General features: G+C 47.5%; 1 protein-coding gene across 4 annotated transcripts in view; it reads right to left on the bottom strand.

The window, feature by feature from the left end:
• Positions 1-281: 281 nt before the first annotated feature.
• LOC116950207 (smoothelin-like) overlaps positions 282-22,441 on the bottom strand; it is a 49,840-nt gene continuing 27,680 nt past the window's right edge. Inside the window, exons 8-12 of one of the 4 annotated variants that reach the window (XM_032967814.2) lie at positions 17,503-17,679; positions 15,636-15,804; positions 11,497-11,648; positions 6,789-6,945; positions 282-2,724 (exon numbers count right to left, since the gene is read on the bottom strand). In XM_032967814.2, the coding sequence (XP_032823705.2) occupies positions 6,789-6,945; positions 11,497-11,648; positions 15,636-15,804; positions 17,503-17,679 (655 nt within the window). In that variant the 3' untranslated portion in view covers positions 282-2,724. Of the gene's footprint in view, positions 6,946-11,496; positions 11,649-15,635; positions 15,805-17,502; positions 17,680-22,441 lie in introns of all 4 variants that reach the window. The other 3 variants (XM_032967813.2, XM_032967812.2, XM_032967815.2) reach the window with 3 other exon arrangements.

A 22,441-nucleotide genomic window follows, 5' to 3' on the forward strand; every position in this document is an offset into this window, starting at 1 on the left:
GCTGTTGTTGGGAAACTGTCTGCCAATGTCACGTGGTGTAGGCTTAGGCTGTGAGGTGGTCAAGAGATGGCAGTAGAGCAGTGGATTCTTGAATCCAATCCCGTAGATTTTATGTTTGTTTTGTATTTCTCTCCACCAGAGTGGGTTTTCTCCACATACTCTGGTTTCCTCTTCCACGCAACCAAAATCTCATGAATGGAATTGGCCAAACAGGCCAAAGTGGCAGGACCACCCTGAAAAAAGTATTGAGACTCGGAGAAGAAGTCAATTAAAACTGCATGTTTAAACAATATATTTTATTTGCTCTTATTCAAGTGACCATAATACAGTAATGCAAATAATACAAAGTGGCATTGTAATATACCTGTGTCGTAAACATATTGAAAATGGAACACACAAAACGCTCTACTGATGTCGCTTTTACAAACCCGTCACCCCCTCGCACGCACAAAAGGTCAGTGCTTAAACTCTGCGTGTGTACAATGATGTCGGAAATAATTCACAATGACACATTTGCAGCCCTTCGTCAATCCACTGATGGCTGAGCCCCCCCCCCCCCCACGCCAGCGTCAGTCGTGGGGGTCATTTGACCGTACTTCACCACGCTAGTTTGGAGAGGTCACTTGGTGGCCCAGCACCAGGTCAGATTATGATTCACCCCCCCCTCCGCCCCCCATTCAGGATTCTACGAATTGCCACAATTCAGGGTCACGATTCAACTCACGAATCATTTCTCCTGTCCCCGTGCGGTGCATATCATTATTATTACTGTGCTTGTTTACCCAGGGTGGGCATATAATCCGTAAGAAGTTGTATGTTTCTGTGCACCAATCACATGAATCAATAATTTGGAAATTACCGATTGTAACACGCATGATTTGATCATTGGCTGGACGTTGATTTCAGAGGTGGCCGGGATGTTCTGTGGTCAGAGACACCGAGCCAGTTCTCCTGAGATCAATGTGTTTTTTTTATCTGGGTTTCAGCCACGCATGACTCAAGCGAGTTCTCAAGTTTAGTGAGTTGATGGTCTCAGTGTGACTCAGCAGCGATGCACAAATTTGACAATTCTCTTCATTGAGCACAGGTCTGAGCGTGACATTTTTTTTTGTTTGGCTGACATGAGAGGTCACTTGGAAGGGATCTAAGAAGGAGTTCTGTGACATCACGTTCCACAGGCCGTTCTCTAACTCGTGCCTGCTATGCAGGGGCTCTTCGTGGACATTTAAACTTCCCCTCCCCCACTGAGACCGACAGCTCAAATTCAATAAAACATGGGGGGGGGGGGAATCTACAAATAAGAACACATTTTCATCTGAATATTTCAATCGTGTTTTTTTACGAAAATCATCATGAGATTTATTAAAGATCGATGTTGTTTTCATGTTGTTCAATGGCAAAGGTAGACTCTGAAAGAGTGGCACTGGATTATTATTTGTGTCATCCCAACCAAATGAAAGTGGGCCATAGGATGGATGGCGCTTAACAGAATTTAAGCACTGACAAACGGTTGTGCCTAGACTGTTTCTGATACGAATCCATTCCATAGGCAGTGAAGAAAGATACGAACTGCTGCATTTAAATATAGTGCAATAACAAAACCTATTACATTTCACACCAGATTCATTCTTTATATGATATCAGCCTACCCCGAACTAAGTAAAAGTCAACATTATTGACCCACAGTTTGGGAGGAACAACTTTTTTCTTTAACAATAAATGTAGCACATTTAATGCCAGAGACCATAAAAAATGTGTTTCATATGAAAATTTTAGATTCGTTATTCGTCAAATAAAATACTCTTTTACGTGATTATCCATTAACATTTCCTATGCATGCAGGTATGTTTAAGAGAGTGTCTGCCGTTATTTCTGCTGTAATTTTTAAGTAAATAATTACATATTGCATGCATTTTCACACGTAAAAAAAGGGATTATAGCTTTTTGTTTGTGCCAGCAATAAGTCAGTGAAATTATTCATAGCCCATGACACAACCTTTTTGTGGAGCTGTTTCTATAATTCTACGATTAAATTTACCCACATTCTGTGCCTGCATAGAATATAAAACGTAAAAATTGTTTTTGACGATTCTATGTATGCATTAAAAATTAACTAACCCCTATCGGCTACAGCATATTTATTATCGCGAGAAAAATGTGAAGAAACACGAAATAATAATTAAAAACATGTACAGTCCTTATCAATCCACTGCTGGATGAAGGCTTCCCCATGTAGTATTAGTCATGGAGGGCGGGGGGGGTACATGACCACACTTCGCCAAGCCGGTCTAGTGCGGGTTAGTGAATGAAAGTGGGAGATTGTCATGTGACCGCAGTTACAAATATCGCCTGCCACTGATGCTAGCCGTGGCTGGGAAATCGAACTCGTAAGGTCGTCAGGCTCACAGTGCAGTGTGCTAACCACTGTGCTGCTGCTCTGCCCAAAGGTGGCATTCATAGGCTAAGACGAGAATGTCACAATATGCAACGCTCAGTCCTTAATTTCAGCCGCTCTGGAACGCTGCTCGGGGAATTATTGCGGCTCCGCATCACCTTATTTTGTCCTCATAGGATTATAGGCCGAGCAATGTAGGATTGTAATGCATTGCAATGTGCACGTTGCACTCTGGTGGTAGTGCCTTACGCCAATGATTTCTTAACGCCAAGCCGGCCCTAAGCAGCGTTCCGGAATATGTTTGCGTGGGAGACGAAGTCCTGGCGATGCTTCATGCAAGAGAAGGAGAAAAGAAGCACATCGCGATGAAGTACGTCAGAGAATTATAGAACAACACGAAGGCAATGTTATACCGTGCAAAAAAAATATTTATACAAATTCACAACAAAAAAATATATCTGAAAACACAACACTGTAGTATAAATTCATTATTGTTCATTACAAAGGAAAGTGAAAGCGTGAGACGTACAATTATTTTCACTGTCGAGTATTTAAAAACGCAAACAATGCACCATGGCTGGGTCTCCACATTCCACGTCGTTTGGAAGAGCACTATTCAATTATCTATTCCTTTAAACAATTTTGTGGGGAAATTGAAAGGATGAATAATACAAAACTCTTAACATCCGTCCAAAAACACCTATCCTACTCATGAACACAACAATAGACCGTATGTGTATATATAGTCAAATAAATGCATTTAGAACACAGTGACATCAGTTTTAAGTTCAAATAAGATCAACGTGGCGGATTCCAACCAACAACAGCTGTTAGTGATCAAAAACAACGTGTAAATCAGAGCACGCCATGCCAGTCCACCCAGGAAACATGCAACGTTGGAAAAGTGGTTGGAATCGTAGGATCAACGCTGGGCCAATGTTCCGTGTTTCCTTGGGAAGTGGCCATTAAACCGGTAAGTTACAATTCGGCTTTGGATAACAGAAAGCCACTCAAATGAATACATGCTAATTCAAATGAGCAGAGTTATTTCACCAGATGTTTTTTTTTACTTTATGTGAACCCAGGTAAGTATAATTAATTGTGACGGGAATTAGGCAGCGCAAGTGTTTGTTCTTGTAAAGATAGTTTGGTACTGGTATGGCAAGGCAAGTGTAGCCAAGACACTCGCTGTATTCTCCGGAATATGACGCAACTTTTCCATCTTGTATTTTAAACGTTGGCGGTGCGTCTTAAAATGTGGAGAATATTTTATTCAAAAAACACACGTTTCCAAAAATAATACACAGAAACATACCTGTTAACCCATACGGTTTACCCGTATTCCATACGACGTACGGCCATTTCAATACGGGCAAAATAATTTTTTGTCTATTTGTTTGTGTTTCTCCCTTGTGATGGGACTTTGTAGGATGAACGTTGAGATTCATAAGAGGCACGGGGTGACCAATAAGGTCTGAATTGGTCTGTTATAAGCTAGGGCACTGATACGGGGTTGACAGGTTTGTAGTGGTGAGTGTAGTAGTGGTGATTGTCTTTCTCCCTTGTGATCGGACTTAGCAGGATGAGCGTTGAGATTTATAAGGGGCACGGGGTGACCAATAAGGTCTGGAATTGGTCTGTTATAAGGATAGGGTGACTGATAAAGGGGTTTGACAGGTTTGCAGAAACGTACAGAGGACACACTGGCTGAGTGTTGATGATGTTGTTGTTGTTTTTATCGTTGCACGAGTATCTGCGATTGGGTTTTGAAACCAGTAGCGCTTGTCTCAAACCCTGGGGTTGACCCACCCCCACCCCACCCTCCGGTCTGTGACGTCACGCGACGGCTACCCCGCAAAGCACCGTGGGTATTTCCAAGATGGCCGCGAGCAGCGTGTTGCCACGAGGCGACGTTCGTGCGATGCCACTGCAAGGCGGGAGGGAAATGTTTCACGCAGCCCAGACATAAAAGGTTTAGCCCCGTACGGTTTAATGACACGCGTCTCGTCACGCAGAAGTGTGTGTGTGTGTGTTGAGTGGCGCAAGGTGTTTAAACATGGAGGATAAATTGTGGTTTGTTGAACGTGCTCGCTTGCAAGATGGTCGATGACAATGGCTGCGTGTATCTTGTCTCTTCCTAAAGAATTCCACGCTTCGAGTGGTTTGAGGGCATCGCGGCACTTGGATGGGAGCCAGATGTGTACGCGTGGCAGGGAAGTGTTTCCACAACGTGCTGAATAGGATTTCATTCACTTCAGAGTTGAGCTATGAAGCTCTTTACCACAGATGTACAATAAAGTCGCAGGTGTCCACTTCGTGAGACGTTGCAAATGTAACATTGGGCCATCGTACACCCTCGCCTCGGGCAGCGATGCACAAACAAGAATGACACCTTTTGTATTTGATCAAAAGCAGTGCTCCATGAATGGCGAAGCATATGGCTCCCTGTAGAGTACAGAATCGACTTTTTTAAAGATTCTTGTCACGTTTAAGGCCTTGCATGAGTTGGCTCCTCAATACTCTCAGCATAAGTTTAAAAATTCCACTGCGAAAACTTAGGTCTGCTGATTCTAATCTTCTCATTCCAAAGACCAGACTTTTGTTCTGTGGGAGACTTGATATTTTTTTCAGCCAGGCTCTGCAATTGTGAAATTTTCTCCCTCAGCCCATTAGTGAATGTGGGTCTGTTCCACCTTTTTTTTTAATTGCGTCTTGACACTCGCCTGATTTTAAACAACGCGCGTTCGCCATAACATACAGCTGGATGTAAATTCGCTTTTAGGCCTTTGTGCGAATTCCGCTGTAATATGAAAAAGACCCGAGTTAATATTTCACGTTAATAAGAGTCATGATCTTAAACATCGGCGTGTTATGCCGGCAGTGTTATTGACGAATGCGTGGAACCTGCGTCCAATTTAGGGTGCTGCAGTTCTGTGTATACTCTGGGTGTAACGATGCATACATTCATTAATATTGATGCTAGAGCTCATAAATACATTGATTCCTTTGAGCAGGAATATGTTGTAGTTGTGTGTGGTAATGGGCGTGTGTATGACCACCGTAGCAACTGGAAACGCTACCACTTATTGAAGAAGAAAAAATAACGAATCGTCTTCCAATTAAATCGAGGTCCTGGATCGCGACAATTCATTGAATTAACTGCGCTGGAGGAGCGGGTGTAACCCTTTTCTCCAGACTTTAAGACGCTCCGAAAAGTGAGACGCATCCCAAGCTTCGGGATCTTTCGTAAACAAAACAAAACATCCCCGGAAAATACGTCTCGGGATAGCAGAAAACGCGTTCGAATTGATATAAAACGACAAAGCAGAAAAAGCGAGTCGGTTAATACGGTGCATGGTGAGAGGTAATACAGGACAAACACCGGATTAAAAGACGCACCCCCAACTTTTGCTCTGCAACGCTTTAAAGCTGCTGCACATGAAACAATTGGGCCTTGTAATCTGGAGGTTACAGTAGTTAACACCTCCTTCGCTTATACCCATGGTGGTGCCATTGTCTAATTTGGTCTGCAGAAATCCGTGAAAAATACTTTTCACCTGGGGTTTAATTAAATTTGGCAGGGCTGATTGTAAAAAATATCAGGCAACCCGGTATTGTTTTCTCAGACGTCGTCGTCACCACGCATATTATCACCACACCAGATTGTGAGACGCGTCAAATGCATGGGAGCCCTGTAGCGTGACCTTGTTTAAAATGGTGGGCGGGGGGGGGGGTGCTGGCAGAGGCGCAGGGGGCAATTCAAAGACTCAGGTGAGCTCGGGGGGTTGGGGTCATGACATTTTAAACTTTAAACAAAATGCTCTCGCTCTCGTCCCACCAATGGTGTTAAATATTGCAACAGACGTTTTTTTTACTTGACTCTTAAAAACATTCTAGAAGAGGGCACTGGGCCCTTTAGCAATGGTGGGAGTAGGCGGGGGGGGGGGGGGTCTCGGCCCTCTACAGCCCCCCAACCCTTGAATTGAACACCTCCATGTGAAGGGCAATCAAGATGTCACATCCGTCAAGGTGGTATGATGACTATAAAGGGTACCAGGCTTGACCAAAACCAATATCCGTAACTTTGTGTCTTCAAAGCCAAGGTCGTCAAATGACATTTCTAAAACAACGGAGGGCAAATTCAAAGTGTCACGGATCAACAGCTTTTCCTGGCTAAATGCAGTCGTTTGTTTTTTTTTTTAATTCCGCCGTGTGCTCTCCTTCCAAAGACGTCTTGAAGTTGCTGTGGTTTTACTTTTCTTCCAAAGATTCGACCTCTCCGCGAAAAAAAAACATAAATTGTTGTTGATCACGGTCGCTATTTAAGATAGACTCAAAACGCCAAGCGGGCCAGTAACCAAGAATACGATAATCCGATAACATAAAACCGTACCTAGTGCTGCTGCTGTGCCTTCTCCATCATCCTCTCGAGCCGCCTCAGTTTGTTGTACAGAGACTGTACATACGTGAAGACGCACTTGGAGTCCGGCTTCTTCCCCATCATTATCATGTCGTCCACGTCCAGGAGAGGGTCACAGTGGGCCAATTGCCTGAAAGTGACACGCTCGCGTGAGATGCCATCGGGCAGTACACGAAGACTACCTTTGATGTCGGCCCAGGACTCTATTGACGCCAGTGAAAACAGTTTTAATATGCAGCTTTGCTTCACACGTGTGGGGGGGTTGGACTTTGCAAAGATATATATGTTTAAATGTCTTTGTTTTCATGCATTTGAAGGTCTACTACCATTTTCTCACGCGACTTTTCTCAAGCCATATTTTTTTTTTCAGACAATAATAATCTTAGTGATTGCACAGCATAGGTAAGAGGTAAAGGTGCAGCCCTGCAATTTCCTGCCCACGCCAATTCCGGCAGAATGGCCTCCAAATAGAGGGAGCTCAAAGACAGCCCCTCTACAGATAATATTTGGCCAACTTTTCCACACTGGCACAAATGTCTTTGAAAAAGGTGGGATTTGCCCACATTCTACTCCACCTGGGTTACCGCAAGGTAGCCTTTTGGCGGATATCTCGCTGCCGATGGCAATGCGTCATCGGAGCCCTCCCGTGCACTCCCAATTCACGCGACTGCTCGCGAGGAGGTGCGTGACCCTGCAGCGCACCAAACTCTCCGTGTTTAATTTGCGCACATCCCAAGCGGCGGCGGCGGAATTGGACGCGGTGCGCTACCACCACGCCCTGTAGGCCCGCAGAGTTCCCCGTGTGCCTACAGGGAATAGTGTACGAATCTCACTCGGGGGAGCGTGGGCGGGAACGGCATTGCGATAAGTGTCATTCTGTTTTTTTTTACCACTGCGTAGATTTTCTCGGTTGTGCCATGTACGCCACGGACGTGTTGTTGTTTTTGTCGGGTCATACCGCGTGCTGTTGTGGGGAGCGATAGTGTAGCTGTTAGCGCGCTGCGCTATGAACCTGGCGACCCGGGTTTGATTCCCGCTCACGGCCAACACCAGTGACGATTATCTGAACCGGTCCCGGGCCTCCCCAAGGTCGACTCAGCCTCAAATGAGTACCTGGTGCGGTGTGTAAACATTGCCACTAGAGAGACAAAGGCGGTCGGGCGTGGTGATGGCCACCCACCCCCTCGTGTACCGTTCCGGCCTTCATAGGTGCTCGCTAACAGCACTTGTCCCTACAGTCTGTTAAGGCTATATGGGGGATCTTTGTCTTTGTTCTGCAAGATGTCCGACGTTTCGCGCCACGTGCTGGGAGTTTCTTCAAGGAGCTAAATTTAGCAGCGCAACATTCTCCCTGGATATTTTTTGTTCGCATTGACACCAACACCAGCAGCAGGTAACGCTGTGTAATCGAGAGATAAGGTGAGTGGTAAAATGTGTTGACTAATAGAAGCTTCCAGCACGTGGAGCGGAACGTCGGACATCGTGGCGAACACCATGGTAGTACGTACAGCCCGAAAACGCACACACTGGAGAGTTATCCTCTCCGCTATGCTTCTCACTCGGAATAAATGCTCTGGTACATTCTATTCCCATCAGGATTTTTATGGTTTCAAATGTTGATGCGTTTTCACGGAAATATATATTTCAAGGAATGAAACTGCTTTCATGTGTTTGCGTAGAGGATGGCAAACTTTCCCAGAGGTTCAACAGCGAAGGTTCTATCATATTTAGAAACCACTGCACACTGCGGCGATGAGAATTTGCATTTTTTAAATAGATGGGTGACAATTGGCAATTTTAACGAGTATCTCCTTTAGAAACACATTATTAGTTTTTGAAATGTCAGTTTTAATTGAATGTATTTTAATTATAAAAAATATATATAACTTGAGGCGTCGGCGCCAATGTCAGGCACGGTGCGATGTGCCAGGCCTCGTTCTGTATTTACAAGGTGCGGTTCGATTTAAGATTATAATTAAATGTTGGAATGGGGTTTTAATTTTTAATTTCTTGTTACTGTGTCTTCCCGCACCATCAAGTCACTCTTTAATGTGAACTCTGGTCATCCTCGTAGCAGCGGCGGCTTTTGGATAGCCGCGTCGCGCGGCGCTTTCAGATGCGCGTCTGCGGCCGTCTGGAACGCTCTTCCTTCCGACTGCTTTTTGCGTATTTAATTTCTTGTCCTTCCTCCACACCTCCAATTAGCATAGTTGGCTATGTACGGTGTGAAATAAGTTTAATTTACATACTGTACACATGTAACATTGATAAGTCCTCCCCCCGGCTCACGGTTCCCGACGGTGGCGAGGAGCGTGATGACAAAGCGTGCGGAGGATACTCGGGATGATCACAAAGTGAGGACAGTTCGCCATGGCAGTCGCAAACATTCCTGCCATCTTCTGTTTTAGCGATTCGACGTTGATTCGATAACTCGTTACGCAGATTGTCCTTCGAGACAAATATCGAACGCAGAGCGCATTGAATGTACAGGTGAAGGTGCTGCACCGCATTCTTGAAAATCGCCAATCATCAGTGGTGGAACTTTTAACATGAAGTGAATGATTCAAAGCTTTCGTGACTACAGTAATTCATTTTCTTAGCTCTTTCGGTAAAGTCACGTTGAAGGGAAACAATAAAATAACAAAATATATATATAAAACAATAACAATTCTCACGACGTTTCGACCATAACACAAACGGTCGTCATCAGGTGTGTCGGTTTGCATAAATACAAAAATGTAAACGGTGCATTTATTTATTTATAGTTTATTTAGAAGGACGAGTCCATCTATGTTCTGGAAAGAGGAGGGGGGAGACGAAAAAATTAATGTATGCTGTCTGAAAGCCACTGTAAGCGTGAACAATCAATTAAGACCTGAAATGGTTTATCAAATCTTTTCAATGATTGCTAAGCCAGAATCCATCTTCTTGGTTGAAATTGTCTCTGTGCTTGTATATGTGGATAGCCTCATGAACGAATCTCTCATGGTAGCCAGATGTCTTACAAAGAACCTCTGTCTTGGAAAAGTCGATGTCATGTGAGCCTACTGAATTATAACAATGATCTGCCACGGCCGAGGTGTTGGTCCTACCGTGTTTAAGGTCTGCTTTGTGTTCACGAATGCGGTCCGAGACATGGCGTTTGGTTTCTCCAATGTAACTACTACCACAGAGGCAACTTAGTTTGTAGACACCAGGGTACTGTATGTCCGGAATCACATCTTTTACAGACGGAACCAGATCACGGATTTTATGTAATGTGTTGAAACGGACCTGGATCTTGTTTATTCAAGATTTTGGAGATCTTTTTTGTGATCCCCACAATGTAGGGTATAGTGATGGTTTTGAAAGGCTCCTCAAGAGGGTCCTTCTTCATGCTTTGAGTGATAACTTTGCGGATTGTATAGTCGGAGTAACCATTAGCCTTAAGAGCTTGGTGTACGTGCTTGAGTTTACTGCCTATGTGTTCCTGGTCGGATATGCTTTGGGCTCTATGATACAGAGTCTTGATGAGAGAATTCTTCTGTGATGGATGGTGGTGGGAATTTGGTTTCAGATAAGCATTCATATGGGTAGCTTTCCTGTAGACAGAGCGGCTCATTGAACCATCAGGTCTCTTTTTAATTAGGACATCCAAAAAAGGTAGCAATCATTGGAAAGATTTGATAAACCATTTCAGGTCTTGATTGATTGTTCACGCTTACAGTGGCTTTCAGACAGCATACATTAATTTTTTCGTCTCCCCCCTCCTCTTTTCAGAACATAGATGGACTCGTCCTTCTAAATAAACTGCCAAATCGCTGCACGTGGCGCTGACGTTTTTTATAAATAAATAAATGCACCGTTTAAAAAATAAATAAATTTATGCAAACCGACACACCTGATGACGACCGTTTGTGTTATGGTCGAAACGTCGTGATAATTTTTATTGTTTTATATATATTTTGTTATTTTATTGTTTCCCTTCAACGTGACTTTACCGAAAGAGCTAAGAATATGAAATGAATGATTTTTGTTAAAACAAAGACTGAATGGCTTGACGCTAAGTGGCTGCATACACGAACCATTCTAATTGAGTTGCGTTTTTTGAGGTGACCGCGTGCTCTGAAGGCCTACGCTACCTTCACATCAGAGCCTCAAGTTCATGCCACTGGCAGTAGGCAGCGGGCAAAAGCAAAGGCGCGGCCCTGCAATTGCTTACACCACTGCTGGTGGAAGGGCTTCCCCACAAGAGGGAGCTCAAGAGAGCTTCTCGAGAGGGCATCTGACCTACTCCTCCGCGCCGGCCATGTGTCTGTGAATAATCAGGAGTACCCACACTTCATCCCACCACACGCGACCTGCAGACTGGCTACCCACACTCGAGCAGAGTGTAACAATCTATTTTTTTTCTTTTCATGGGTTTAGTTGTCCTTCCCCCGCACCTCCGATTAGCGTGGTTTACTAAGTACGGTGCAAAAGAAATTGAACATATATAGACATGCACCTCCGATTATCACGGTTGGCTACGTACGGTGTGAAAGAAGTTCTACATACATATAAAATACATAGTTTGCTGTCCTTCCCACCACCCCCCCCCCCCCGCCGCCGCACCTCCAATTACGTTATTGCGTGGCCTGACAAAAATAAACGTGGTACTATCCGGGAGGGCGGTTGGGACTGCGGGTCAAAGGTCACTCACTCGGCGCAGGTGAAGGCGAGCTGGAAGTTGTGCCGCGGGTTCTGCGGACTCAGCTTGGCGAAGTCGAACGCCTCCGGGAAGTAGCTGTGCACGAGGGCGCAGAACGCCATGCCGTCGCACCAGCTGGACGAGAAGTTCTTGATAGTCACATTCTGTCGGCGGTAAGGAAGTGGGTCATACGTACTTGTTATTTTTTTGGGGGGGGGGTAAGGCGAGTTGAACATTTCTCGCAGCCACAGTTAGCGATTACATACGACATTTCTACTTGAAACTGCGTCCAGCATCCTCAGGTCGTGAAACTAGGATGTCAGGATAACCGTGTCAGCTGACCTGGCCTCTTCAACAGGTAGGCATTAACCGTAAGTTAGATATTAACCATTAACAATTTCAGTAATTAGAATTTTGCTCAGAATTATCTGGACCAAGTAACAATCATTCCTTATAGCCACTCGTTTCATATTTGATCCTGTAGAAAGATATAATTCTTTTAATGAAGTAGTAAGTTCACTTGCGGGTTTTTTTTCGCAGTTGTGCTGTTCAGCTCTGTACAGGCAAACCCCAGGTTATGGAAGGTTTAGGTTTCTGAGAATGATCCGTAACCCGAATTTTCCATATGTTGGAAACTGAGGCGTAAGGCAACCCCGCCTTATGCCTCGCTCCGCAGTATTCATCCACAACCTCAGCACACTGCACTATTTGCGCTTACGTAATTAACGCATATTGAAAAAAAATTTTACCATGATTTATGGGACCATTTCCGTAAAATTGGATTTCCGTAAGTCGGGTATTCCATAACCTGGGGACTGCCTGTATATAGTTATTGAATCTAAATGAAAAAGCCAATTTATTGTGATGTTTTCTCTACGTTCATTGGTGTTCGGGCCAAACACTTCCACTCTCTACAATTGAGGACCCTGTTTAATCAAGGAATCCATTGGGAATCTCATGTATCAATGGCTGCAAGAGATTTTCACCGAACTTAATAACAAAATCCCTCGAGTGGCTGACAGTGCGTGTGGAGATGCCTTCTTCCAGCAGTGGATTGACAAAGGGCTTTGAATTACTACATTTTTCTTTTTTTATGTCACGTGCATGGGGAAATGCAGAACATCGTTCTAATGAACCACAGCAGTTCAAAACTAAAACTACGCTTGCAACTCCATCCGTGGATGCAAACCGACGTGACACGGTAACGTGTTTTTCTTTACATTTGTAATTAAATGAACCGGTAAACATGCCTTTATTTTCGAGACATGTCCGCGCGATGAGCACTATTAGTACAAAAATAGAAATGATTACATATTCAATGTTGTTTCATAAAACGAAGTTACGTCCATCACTGCTTTGTTGTTTATTTACACAGATAGTATATGGGGTTTTTTTACGTTAATATGTGTTTGCTTGTAAAGTATTATGCTTGCTTTAAAAAGAAAAACCACGCACGTATAAATTAGGAGGCAAGGTGGCTTGTTGCTGATGGCTGAAAGAGAAGTCTTCTGGGTGGTCTGGCAGTAACATTGTCCCATGTTGATGCCCTTGCTTTGCTATGCTGGGACGAGAGGGCTTAGAAAGGAGACCATTCCTGGAAGGCACTTTTGGCCAACTCGCTTGGCCGGATGGATTCAAATATTTTTTTTTTTAATCCACAGTTTCGGAAGCTTAAGCAGCCTTGATCCTGGTTAGTACTTGTATGGGGTGACCGACTGAAAATACCAGCCTGAGCTGTGATTTGGCCCCCAGGAGGTGGCAGTTACAGCAATGGACAACTCTTGAATGAAATCTGTGGAGTTTGGTGTTGTATGCGGCAGAAGTGGACACCGTAAGATGGAAGACATTGGAAGACTGGGAAGTTCTGAGATGTGGGTGCAGCATCAACTATAGAAAATAAGCTTCATGGAAATATAAGAGTAACACGCAGGTGCTTGTGTGTTCAGGCAGAGTGAAGTCTAGCTCGCATCGGAGTGCCATACAGCGCAACCGCGACAGCATACGCAGCAGTAGTAGTAGAAGATAATTATATTTGTAACAATTCAAAGAAGGCAAAGGATCTGGACTAGGCAGATCTTATAGAAATGTAATCTCTTATGGAATACTCTCTGGGGCTTGGCACTCTACAACGGAGAGTGGTGCTTGGTGGGGGCGGTGGGTGAGGAAATACTTTTGGTCCAGAGCTCAGCCCCGGACAACTCCAGCTCGGATTAAGCCCCGGTCAGAGGTGAAGGAGCGCTCTAGAACGACGGCGGGTGGAGGTGGAACACTTCCCAGAGAACCCGGGAAGAACCTTGTTGCAACGTACAAGGCGATGTCAACACGCTTCGACGATCGCGACAGGCGACGACAGTCGCTGCAGCTCCATGCAAAGTCTCGCGCGGTCAACGCCGGCTGTGCCGCGCCACGGCGCTCGGATCGGTCGGCCAGTTGTCGAGCCGGCGTAGCCCCCGAATAATTTGCCCTGCTGACAGAAGCTCGTCTCTCTTCTTCAAAGGGGTTCGTCGTATTGTCAAAGGACGTCGACTAAGTGACCGCAGATTCTTATTCAGCGCCCACCGGCGACTACGAGGGGGTCTTCTGTTTACAAAGTTGTGCGTGGGGTGGGGGTGGGGGTGGTGACTGGCTGTCACTCATTGCACACGGGTCAGGCTGTCAACGTCTCACGGGATAATTTGCAGGGTAGATGGTGCAGCCTTGGGGAGGTGGCGCACGAATATTCACCGGCGCCCTCGCGGGAGGCGCATCGGGCACGGCGTGCCCGGTGTGGAAATATTCGCTGGGTCGCCGGCCCGGGCAGAGAGATAGACCACGCTGAAAACGAAGCCCCCGTTACCGTGGACGATTCCTACTCGAGACTGATTTATACCGAATGCCAAACGTATCTTGGATCTGCGACCACCATGCGTCACGGGTGTTGTAAGCCGCGGGGGCTGCGTTAAAAGCACAGCGAAAGGACAATGTGGTGATGTCAAATTGTTATCCTGCACTTTTATGCACCGGGGGGTCTATGCGCCCCGCCTTGACCGGCATGGCGAAGTATGGTCAAATAACCACCATGACCTATTCAGCATGCAAATGCCATCGTGCAAAGGGCTGTGAATGCTGTAGGTACCGCATACTGTATGGACGGGAGCGGTGGTGCATTGGTTAGCATACTGCGCACGATGAACCCAGCAATCTGACTTCAAATTCCGGTGATGGTTAATGTCAGTAGCAAGTGATATCCAAAGCGATCCTGTGGCCCCCTTCAACAAACCTTGGTGAAGCATGCCCATAAACAACCCCCATGACCCACATAGCTTCAGTTGGGGGGTGAGGGGTGGCATAGGGGGTGAGTTTTCATCCAGCAAATGCGTTTAGAGCGGTGGTTCTTAACCTGGGGTTGTACGCACCCCCTGGGGGTGCAAGACGTGGCTAGATTTTGTTTTAGAAGGTAAATCATCGAAATACAAAATGAAGCACGGGCATTAAAGTACAACTACTTTGTTTCATAAAAGCTATGTTTGTATTAAGATAATATTTTTTTGTTAAAATTCAGAACCAAAAGGGTGCAAGGCTGCAGAAAAGGTTAAGAACCCACTGGTATAGAGTATTCGGTTGCTGCTGTACATTTCCCACATGATAAGCCACTTCGTTGAGGTATCAGTTGTGACCGTGTCGCTTCTGAAAAGCGCTTTCGAGCTCAGTGGGATTTGGTAAAAAAAAAAAAATAGTTTTAGTTTAGTTAATTGATGAAGGACTGTGATTTCGTTCTGCAATAACAACTTTTCTGTTGGCCCTTCAGCCACGGCGACCTTTCGTCAGCAGGTCAAGCAGCACTCCACTTTTTTTGAGAATCTCTCAAAAAAAGCATTCGAACATTTCCCGCAACGACTGATTTCAAGAAGAACGGGGGGGGGGGGGAAGGCACAGACGGTGGGGGGGCCGTCAAGTTCAATTCAGAGGGAAGAAAGGAGGTGGAAGGTGGGGTTAGCCGATCTATCCTTTCTTCCCCGAGGGAGGTGGGGAGGTGATGGGGGGGGGGGGGGTCTCCTAAATCGTCCGGCACAGATCACTGCAGCCGGCTTAACCTCTGGCACTGGGCAAACACGTCCGCGGTTAGCGCGCAGCGGTTTGGCGTCTGCCGAATGTCGCGCCCGTGTCCTCGCCTCGTATCTGTCGGTCTTTGACCTGACCCAGTCGAGGATGGTCTGTTTGATGGTGGTGGCGTCGGGCAGGGAGGCGCTCGCCGATCTTTGCAGTGGCGCCGCCTTGCCGCCGGCCGGGACCCCGCCGCCGCTGTTGACTGCGGCATTCTTCTCCTTTAAGGACGATTGCCTGGGGACCGAAGAAAAAAAAACAGACACACAGACACACAGACACACAGACACGCGCACACACAGACACGCGCACGCACAGACACGCGCACACACAGACACACAGACACACAGACACACGCACGCACAGACACACAGACACGCGCACGCACAGACACACAGACACGCGCACACACAGACACGCGCACACACAGACACGCAGACACAGACACACGCACGCACAGACACACAGACACACAGACACGCGCACGCACAGACACACAGACACGCGCACACACAGACACGTGCACACACAGACACACAGACACGCGCACGCACAGACACACAGACACGCGCACGCACAGACACGCGCACACACAGACACGCGCACGCACAGACACGCGCACGCACAGACACACAGACACGCGCACACACAGACACACAGACACGCGCACACACAGACACACAGACACGTGCACGCACAGACACGCGCACGCACAGACACACAGACACGCGCACGCACAGACACGCGCACACACAGACACGCGCACACACAGACACACAGACACACGCACGCACAGACACACAGACACACAGACACGCGCACGCACAGACACACAGACACGTGCACGCACAGACACGCGCACACACAGACACACAGACACGCGCACGCACAGACACACAGACACGTGCACGCACAGACACGCGCACACACAGACACACAGACACACAGACACGCGCACGCACAGACACGCGCACGCACAGACACACAGACACGCGCACGCACAGACACGTGCACGAGCGCGCACGCATGCAGAGACAGGCAGGGAGGGGACGGGGGTGGTGGTAGGGACGGGGTGGTGGGGGTGAAAAAGAAAAGGTCAAACGGATGGAATAATGCCTTGAAGCGGGCCTTCGCTGGCTTCACGCGCTGAAAGCCAAGTCGTGCTTTACGGCTGTATACACAGGCGCCGTTCAGGAGACGCGGTATTCATTTGGAGGGGGCTTTTTTTGCGCCCATTTAAGGAGCAGAACCAGCTCTGGATTCCGACGCTGTGCCCCCCCCCCCCCCCTGTTTATGCCAGGTTCGGGTACACGTGTAACGTTCCTCGGGTTTTTTTTCATGCCCCATAATTATTATTTTTCTCTCTCTCTCTCCGTTAACCAATTAAGGCTATGGTTTCAGGGACGTGGAATCAGGTGAGCTTACGTACATTGGCAGGCTCTCGTTTTAAAAATTAAATAAATGCCGGACCTCTTTACAAAGGGTCTGGCCAGCGTGAAAGAGGAGGCCTAAACACCCTCTAGACGGGGCTCTCACGAGTGAAGGACATCTCGCCAGCAGTGGAGTGAGAAAGCCAGCTCAGTGCTCTATTCGATTTCGCATTTATAAAGCGCCCTTTCCATGGCGCTTTAAGATGTAATCCGACGGCGTTCAGTGAGGAAGGTGATGGAATGGATGGAGGAACAGGGGCGCAGGGAATGGAGCTGATGTTGCAGAATAAGGTGGAAATGTGACGGTGATTGAGTGTGTCAGAATCACATGCTCCACCTTGCCAGTGCAGCTCCCAGGTTTGTGGAACGCTCTGCCTCTCCTAATGAGACGGAATCGTTAGGGCTTAATACCACTCTAGAGTTGGGGGGGTGGGGAGGGGGGGGGTCTTTACAGGGGAGGTCTTTTAGCCAGCAAATATTCAGAGTGATGCTCTCTCTCTCTCACCAGCTGGCGTCTTGCTCCAGTTTCTGGAAGAGCGCTTTTCGAGACTGGGTATTGGGCGTGCGGGGCAGCGACTGGGATCTCATGAGCTCCAAGCGGCCCCCCATCTGCCTCTCCTGGCTCCCGGGGGGGGTCTTGAAGGAGGGAGACGGCGTCGTGTGGGTGCCAGCACCCTCCCCACTGGTGCCAAGGCAGAGGGGATGGAACGCGACGGCCGAATGAGCAATGCCCGCAAAACGCACGCGCGCGCGCACTTGCGAAACAGAAACTGAGATCCCCCGTACAGCCCGAACAGACTGTTGGGGCGAGTGATGTTAGCGAGTAGCACCTATGAAGGCCAGAACGGCACACCAGGGGCTGGGTGGCCAACATCACACCCGGCCGCCTTCGTCTCCCGATTGGTGATGTTTACACACCGCACCAGGTGCTCATTTGAGGCCGAGTCGACCTAAGAGAGGCCCAGGACCAGTTCAGATAATCGTCACTGGTGTCAGTGCCGAATTAAACTAGTGCGGGCCTGTAGCATATATTATAAAGGGGCCCTACGTTTAAAAAAAAAACACGTAAATATTAAAACACATTTTGTACGTGCATAGTGAAGTAATTGTATCTTTTCATTTGCTATACAGCCAGATAATACGACAGATCGTTAACCTTAAACACCCAGTTCATAAAAGTTGAAGGCTGTATCGTACTATAGTAATAGAGCAAGTGCACAATCACTTAATCGGAATTGATAGCTTGAAAGCATTTAGCGCGGGGACCTTAAAAGTGCGGGGCCCGTAGCTACTTTGGATGTTAAATCACACGTGGTCTTACTCCCAAGGGGAGGTGCTCTACCCATCTTTATACCTATATGTAGTAGTAGCTACTACATATGTAGCGACTTTTGCCACGAGGATAATCCGGCACTGGCTGGTGTTGGTGGCCGTGAGCGGCAATCGAACTCGGGTCGCCGGGTTTCGTAGCGCAGTGCGCTACCCGGGGCTCTACCGCTCCGCGCACACGCGCACACACGCACGCTCGCACGCACGCACGCGTGCGCGCGCGCAAAAGCACAGACAATAAACAATAAAGGCGTGAAACTGCTTTTGATGGCATTCTCTCCGTTTCTCGGCTCAAGGTGCAAAGTCTTACGCAGGCGGCATTTATTTTTGGGTAAAGACCGCTTGGACGTTTCTTGCTTGCTTTCTAAAAATGTTTACATTTTTTTGGGTCAAATTAAGCAAACATTGCTTGCGTGCGTCCTATTGGCGCTCCGTGAAGTTTGTATGCTGCGTGCTAATCGCACCTTACGAATTGACATACGAGAAGCGTCTTTGCGAAGGCAATTTAACGCCACTTGAATATAGGTATAAAGATGGGTAGAGCACCTCCCCTTGGGAGTAAGACCACGTGTGATTTAACATCCAAAGAGTTGACGTGCATGAGTAATCATCAACTGCCTTCACCCCACACCGGTGTATAGAAAACATGCAATGCTCATAACTTTGCTTTATATATACACAGGGTGCCTCAAAACAAAATGTAACACCTATGTGCGACTATCCTTTTAAATGGAAAAAAGAGCGGATAATACACTGTAACGTGTCAACAAATGTAATGTTAATATGCTTCAAAAAGTCAAAGAGTCTCCGCTTGTTCGCCATCATTGTCAACGCGTACCTGGAATATTCTCCAGGTGGTCTACAGGCACATTTCTTGTGGAATTGTTGCAAATTCTCCGAAGTGTTAACATTTTTTTTAAGCACCCCGTATCTACTGTACATAAGGTGTGAACACATTCATCGGTAACACCGCACTTAAGCGGTCATAAAATATTCTCATGGGCGTTCGTTTCGTTGCAATGACCCATTCTCGTCGTGGTTCACAATTGCCAAATTTGAAAACGTGCCCCGAAGATTACTCGATTGGGCCCACACGTGGCAACATCGCCTCCTACTGCACCCCCGGTTAGCACGGTTGGCTACGTCCTTAAGCAAAAGCAGTTCAACGTCCATACGTACGTCCATAAGAATGGCGCGGATCCCAAAAATACTCGTGATGATTCATAGCAGTGGGCCTTCTTCATAGCGTAGCGTTAACTCTCTCTCTCTGCCGTGAACGGTGGCAATTGCCCCGAAACGTCGCCCGTTGTATAGCTACCGTCTCCTGTTAAAGGGCGGGGTGCTACTGGCGAACGCGTTGACTCTTTCCGCGTGCTCCGAGCGCTCCATTGCCAATGCGGCATCGCGCTCATGTTTTGTTTCATGACACGCGCGCACACACAAAGTGCTCGCAACAAATGAATCGCAATACCTCGCTGATCTCGTCAAGGAGCGTAAACCATCATCACGTGACACTCCGGTAGTCATCCTTGCAGCGGTGGCTTTCGGCTGCTAGCCATCGAAACAAAGATGGTCACCGCAATCGCGCGGGTTTCGCGTGCGCTTCTGCTGGCCGTCTGGAACGCTCTTCCTCCCAATATTAGGAGACCACTGGAGCTATGCACTTTTAAAATCCAGATTGAAGAACTCATTTGTCGAGAACTGCGCTTTGCGTTTCGTTTTCCTGTCGTTCCGCCGCACCTCCGATGAGCACGGCTGGCTACGTGTGGCGCGAAAGAAGTTCAACGCATGCGTGCAGGCGCTCGCACAAGAACGCCGCTTCATCGCGGCGTTCTTGGCGTGGCGCGCCGCGCGCTCACGGCGTCGGCTGCAGCAAGAGTTAAAAGCGGGCTTCCCGCAGAGGCTTTTAATGTCACGGTAGCCTCTGGCGACCCCTCCAGTCGATACCGGCTCCTCACTTTTCGTGCAAGATTTACACAACCGGCAGTTAGCCACGTCCAGCGCCGCCTTATTGAGTCCGTTCTGTAATTGGCGCTGTCCCCACCCCCCCCCCCCCCCCACCTTAATTAGCGCCCTGAAGAGAAGACACCTTTGTCTCGGCGGTCTCAGGCACGTGGTAATGAGTTTGAAGTTTGGAGGGCAATTAGCCGCAGGGGCTCACCTCGAGTGGATAAGGAGGCCCACAAGAGCTACGGATTAAAGCTCCTCGGATCATGGAAGCTAAGGAGGACTTTGGAAGCCCGGTTAATACTTGGATGGGGGGGGGGGGGGGGCTGCCTGGGAATGCCATAGGCCTCGTGACAATGTGTGCACCCTTCGCGATTAAATTCTGGGTCGCGATCGATGCAATCGCCGATTTCCTTTTCAACATTTGTGGTGCACTGCAGCACCTCCAGTGGCTGCAGGGATCGTGTGAACTAATTACATACATCACATGTGAATTACTCTTTGGTTCTTTCCGTAAAGTCACGTAGGTAGAAAAAATAATTATAGATCACGACTTTTCGATCGCCACACAAGCAGTCGTCTCTCCCACCTGAAGACGACTGCTTGTGTGGCGATCGAAACGTCGTGATCTATTATTATTAATCTACCTACCACGTGACTTTACCGAAAGAACCAAAGAGTGTGGATTCCTGCAGTCACGAAAGCTTCAAATCAAGATTCACATGTGACTTGTAAATGAATGGATTCTCAACATGTACGATTTGATGCACGTATCGAGGATGTGAGAAGCACTGGTACATCTTTTCACCCCGGGGGTATCACGAAGTCTTTGGCTGCAAGGTTGTCATGAGATGGCAGTGCGGCAACACATTCTTAAATCCATCTGTGCTGTGCTTCAAGTGTTGCCCCCTGCTACGTGTAATGGGTTTTCCCCAAGTCCCCCACTCTCCCTCCCATCTGATGCCAAACTCTGGTTCATGGCGTTGGTTCCAAATCCCAACGTGGCAGGGCCGGCCCTCCCGAAAAAACAGTCACTTGAGACTCGGCGAGTCCTTTCGTGGGGAAGTGTTTCTACAATTATATTCATCCCGGCACTGCTTGCCCCCTGCAGGTGAATACAAAGGCGGTAGACGCGGCGTAAACATTCGTGCCGAGACGAAGCTACGTGGCGCTAATGCCGCGTGAAAGCCGGGCGAAAAGTCCAGATAGAACTTTCCAAAACCAATAGTTTCGTCAACGCGAGATAATCCGCTATATTGCTGCCTTAACGTTTTCCACTGTCTACAAGTCAGCATGGTGCTTGCCACCTGCCCCCCCCCGTGCCACCCCCTCCCCTCTCCCCCACCTGTGCCTACACCCCCTCACCCTCCCCATCCAGCAATGTTAAAGTATAATTGAAGGAAAAGACAACTGATCTGCAGGAGAATATATTGATTGACTCCCCAACACTCAGTGACCCCCCCCCCACCACCTCCTTGCTTTGTTAATGCAAATAGAGAGAGTCAAGACATTGCTGCCACGGCTGAGTGATGAGCAGCGTAGGGACCAACCGTGTCGCCTAATCTCGTGGGTGCATGTTGAACTAATGTATGTTGGACTTCTTTTGCGCCGTACGTAGGCCAACCATGCTGATCGTCTGCCTGTGGATGTGTTACGGAAGAGTCCGTTGGTCTGGCCGTGACATGTGCGCAGATGAACTTTAGATTTCAGGGAGGAAAACAAATCTGGCTGTCGCCTGAGGAAGCTGGTTGTAATTACTGGCGAAACGTCGTACTCAGATTGTAAATGTCGTGGTTTGGCTCTCCAACACACACCGGTTAGTGCTGTACTAGCGACGAATTGGCCACGTTCTGTTTACGTGACAACCCTTACTAGTTGGCTGTGTCGGGTGGTGGCGGGTTTTAACGATACATTTATATATTTACGCGATCTAACCCCAAAAAACCTCTACTATGGATGATATTGGTCGCGAAAGCTTACTACGTGTTAAACAGGAACACAAGAATTATGATTTTGTACTACATTAGCGCCCTGTAGCTTTAACTAAACAACACATTCCCTCCCCCGGCTACGAATCTCCCGTGCGACAATGGTAAGATGTTGACTACCTCGCCTGGTATGCAGGAGGTTCGTAGGTTCGATCACGACCCTGACGACTGCTGTATATT

Source organism: Petromyzon marinus, chromosome 38 (assembly GCF_048934315.1).
Source record: "Petromyzon marinus isolate PM22_M1 ecotype Great Lakes invasive population chromosome 38, UKy_Petmar_22M1.pri1.0, whole genome shotgun sequence".
In the NCBI taxonomy this organism is placed as follows: domain Eukaryota; kingdom Metazoa; phylum Chordata; class Hyperoartia; order Petromyzontiformes; family Petromyzontidae; genus Petromyzon; species Petromyzon marinus.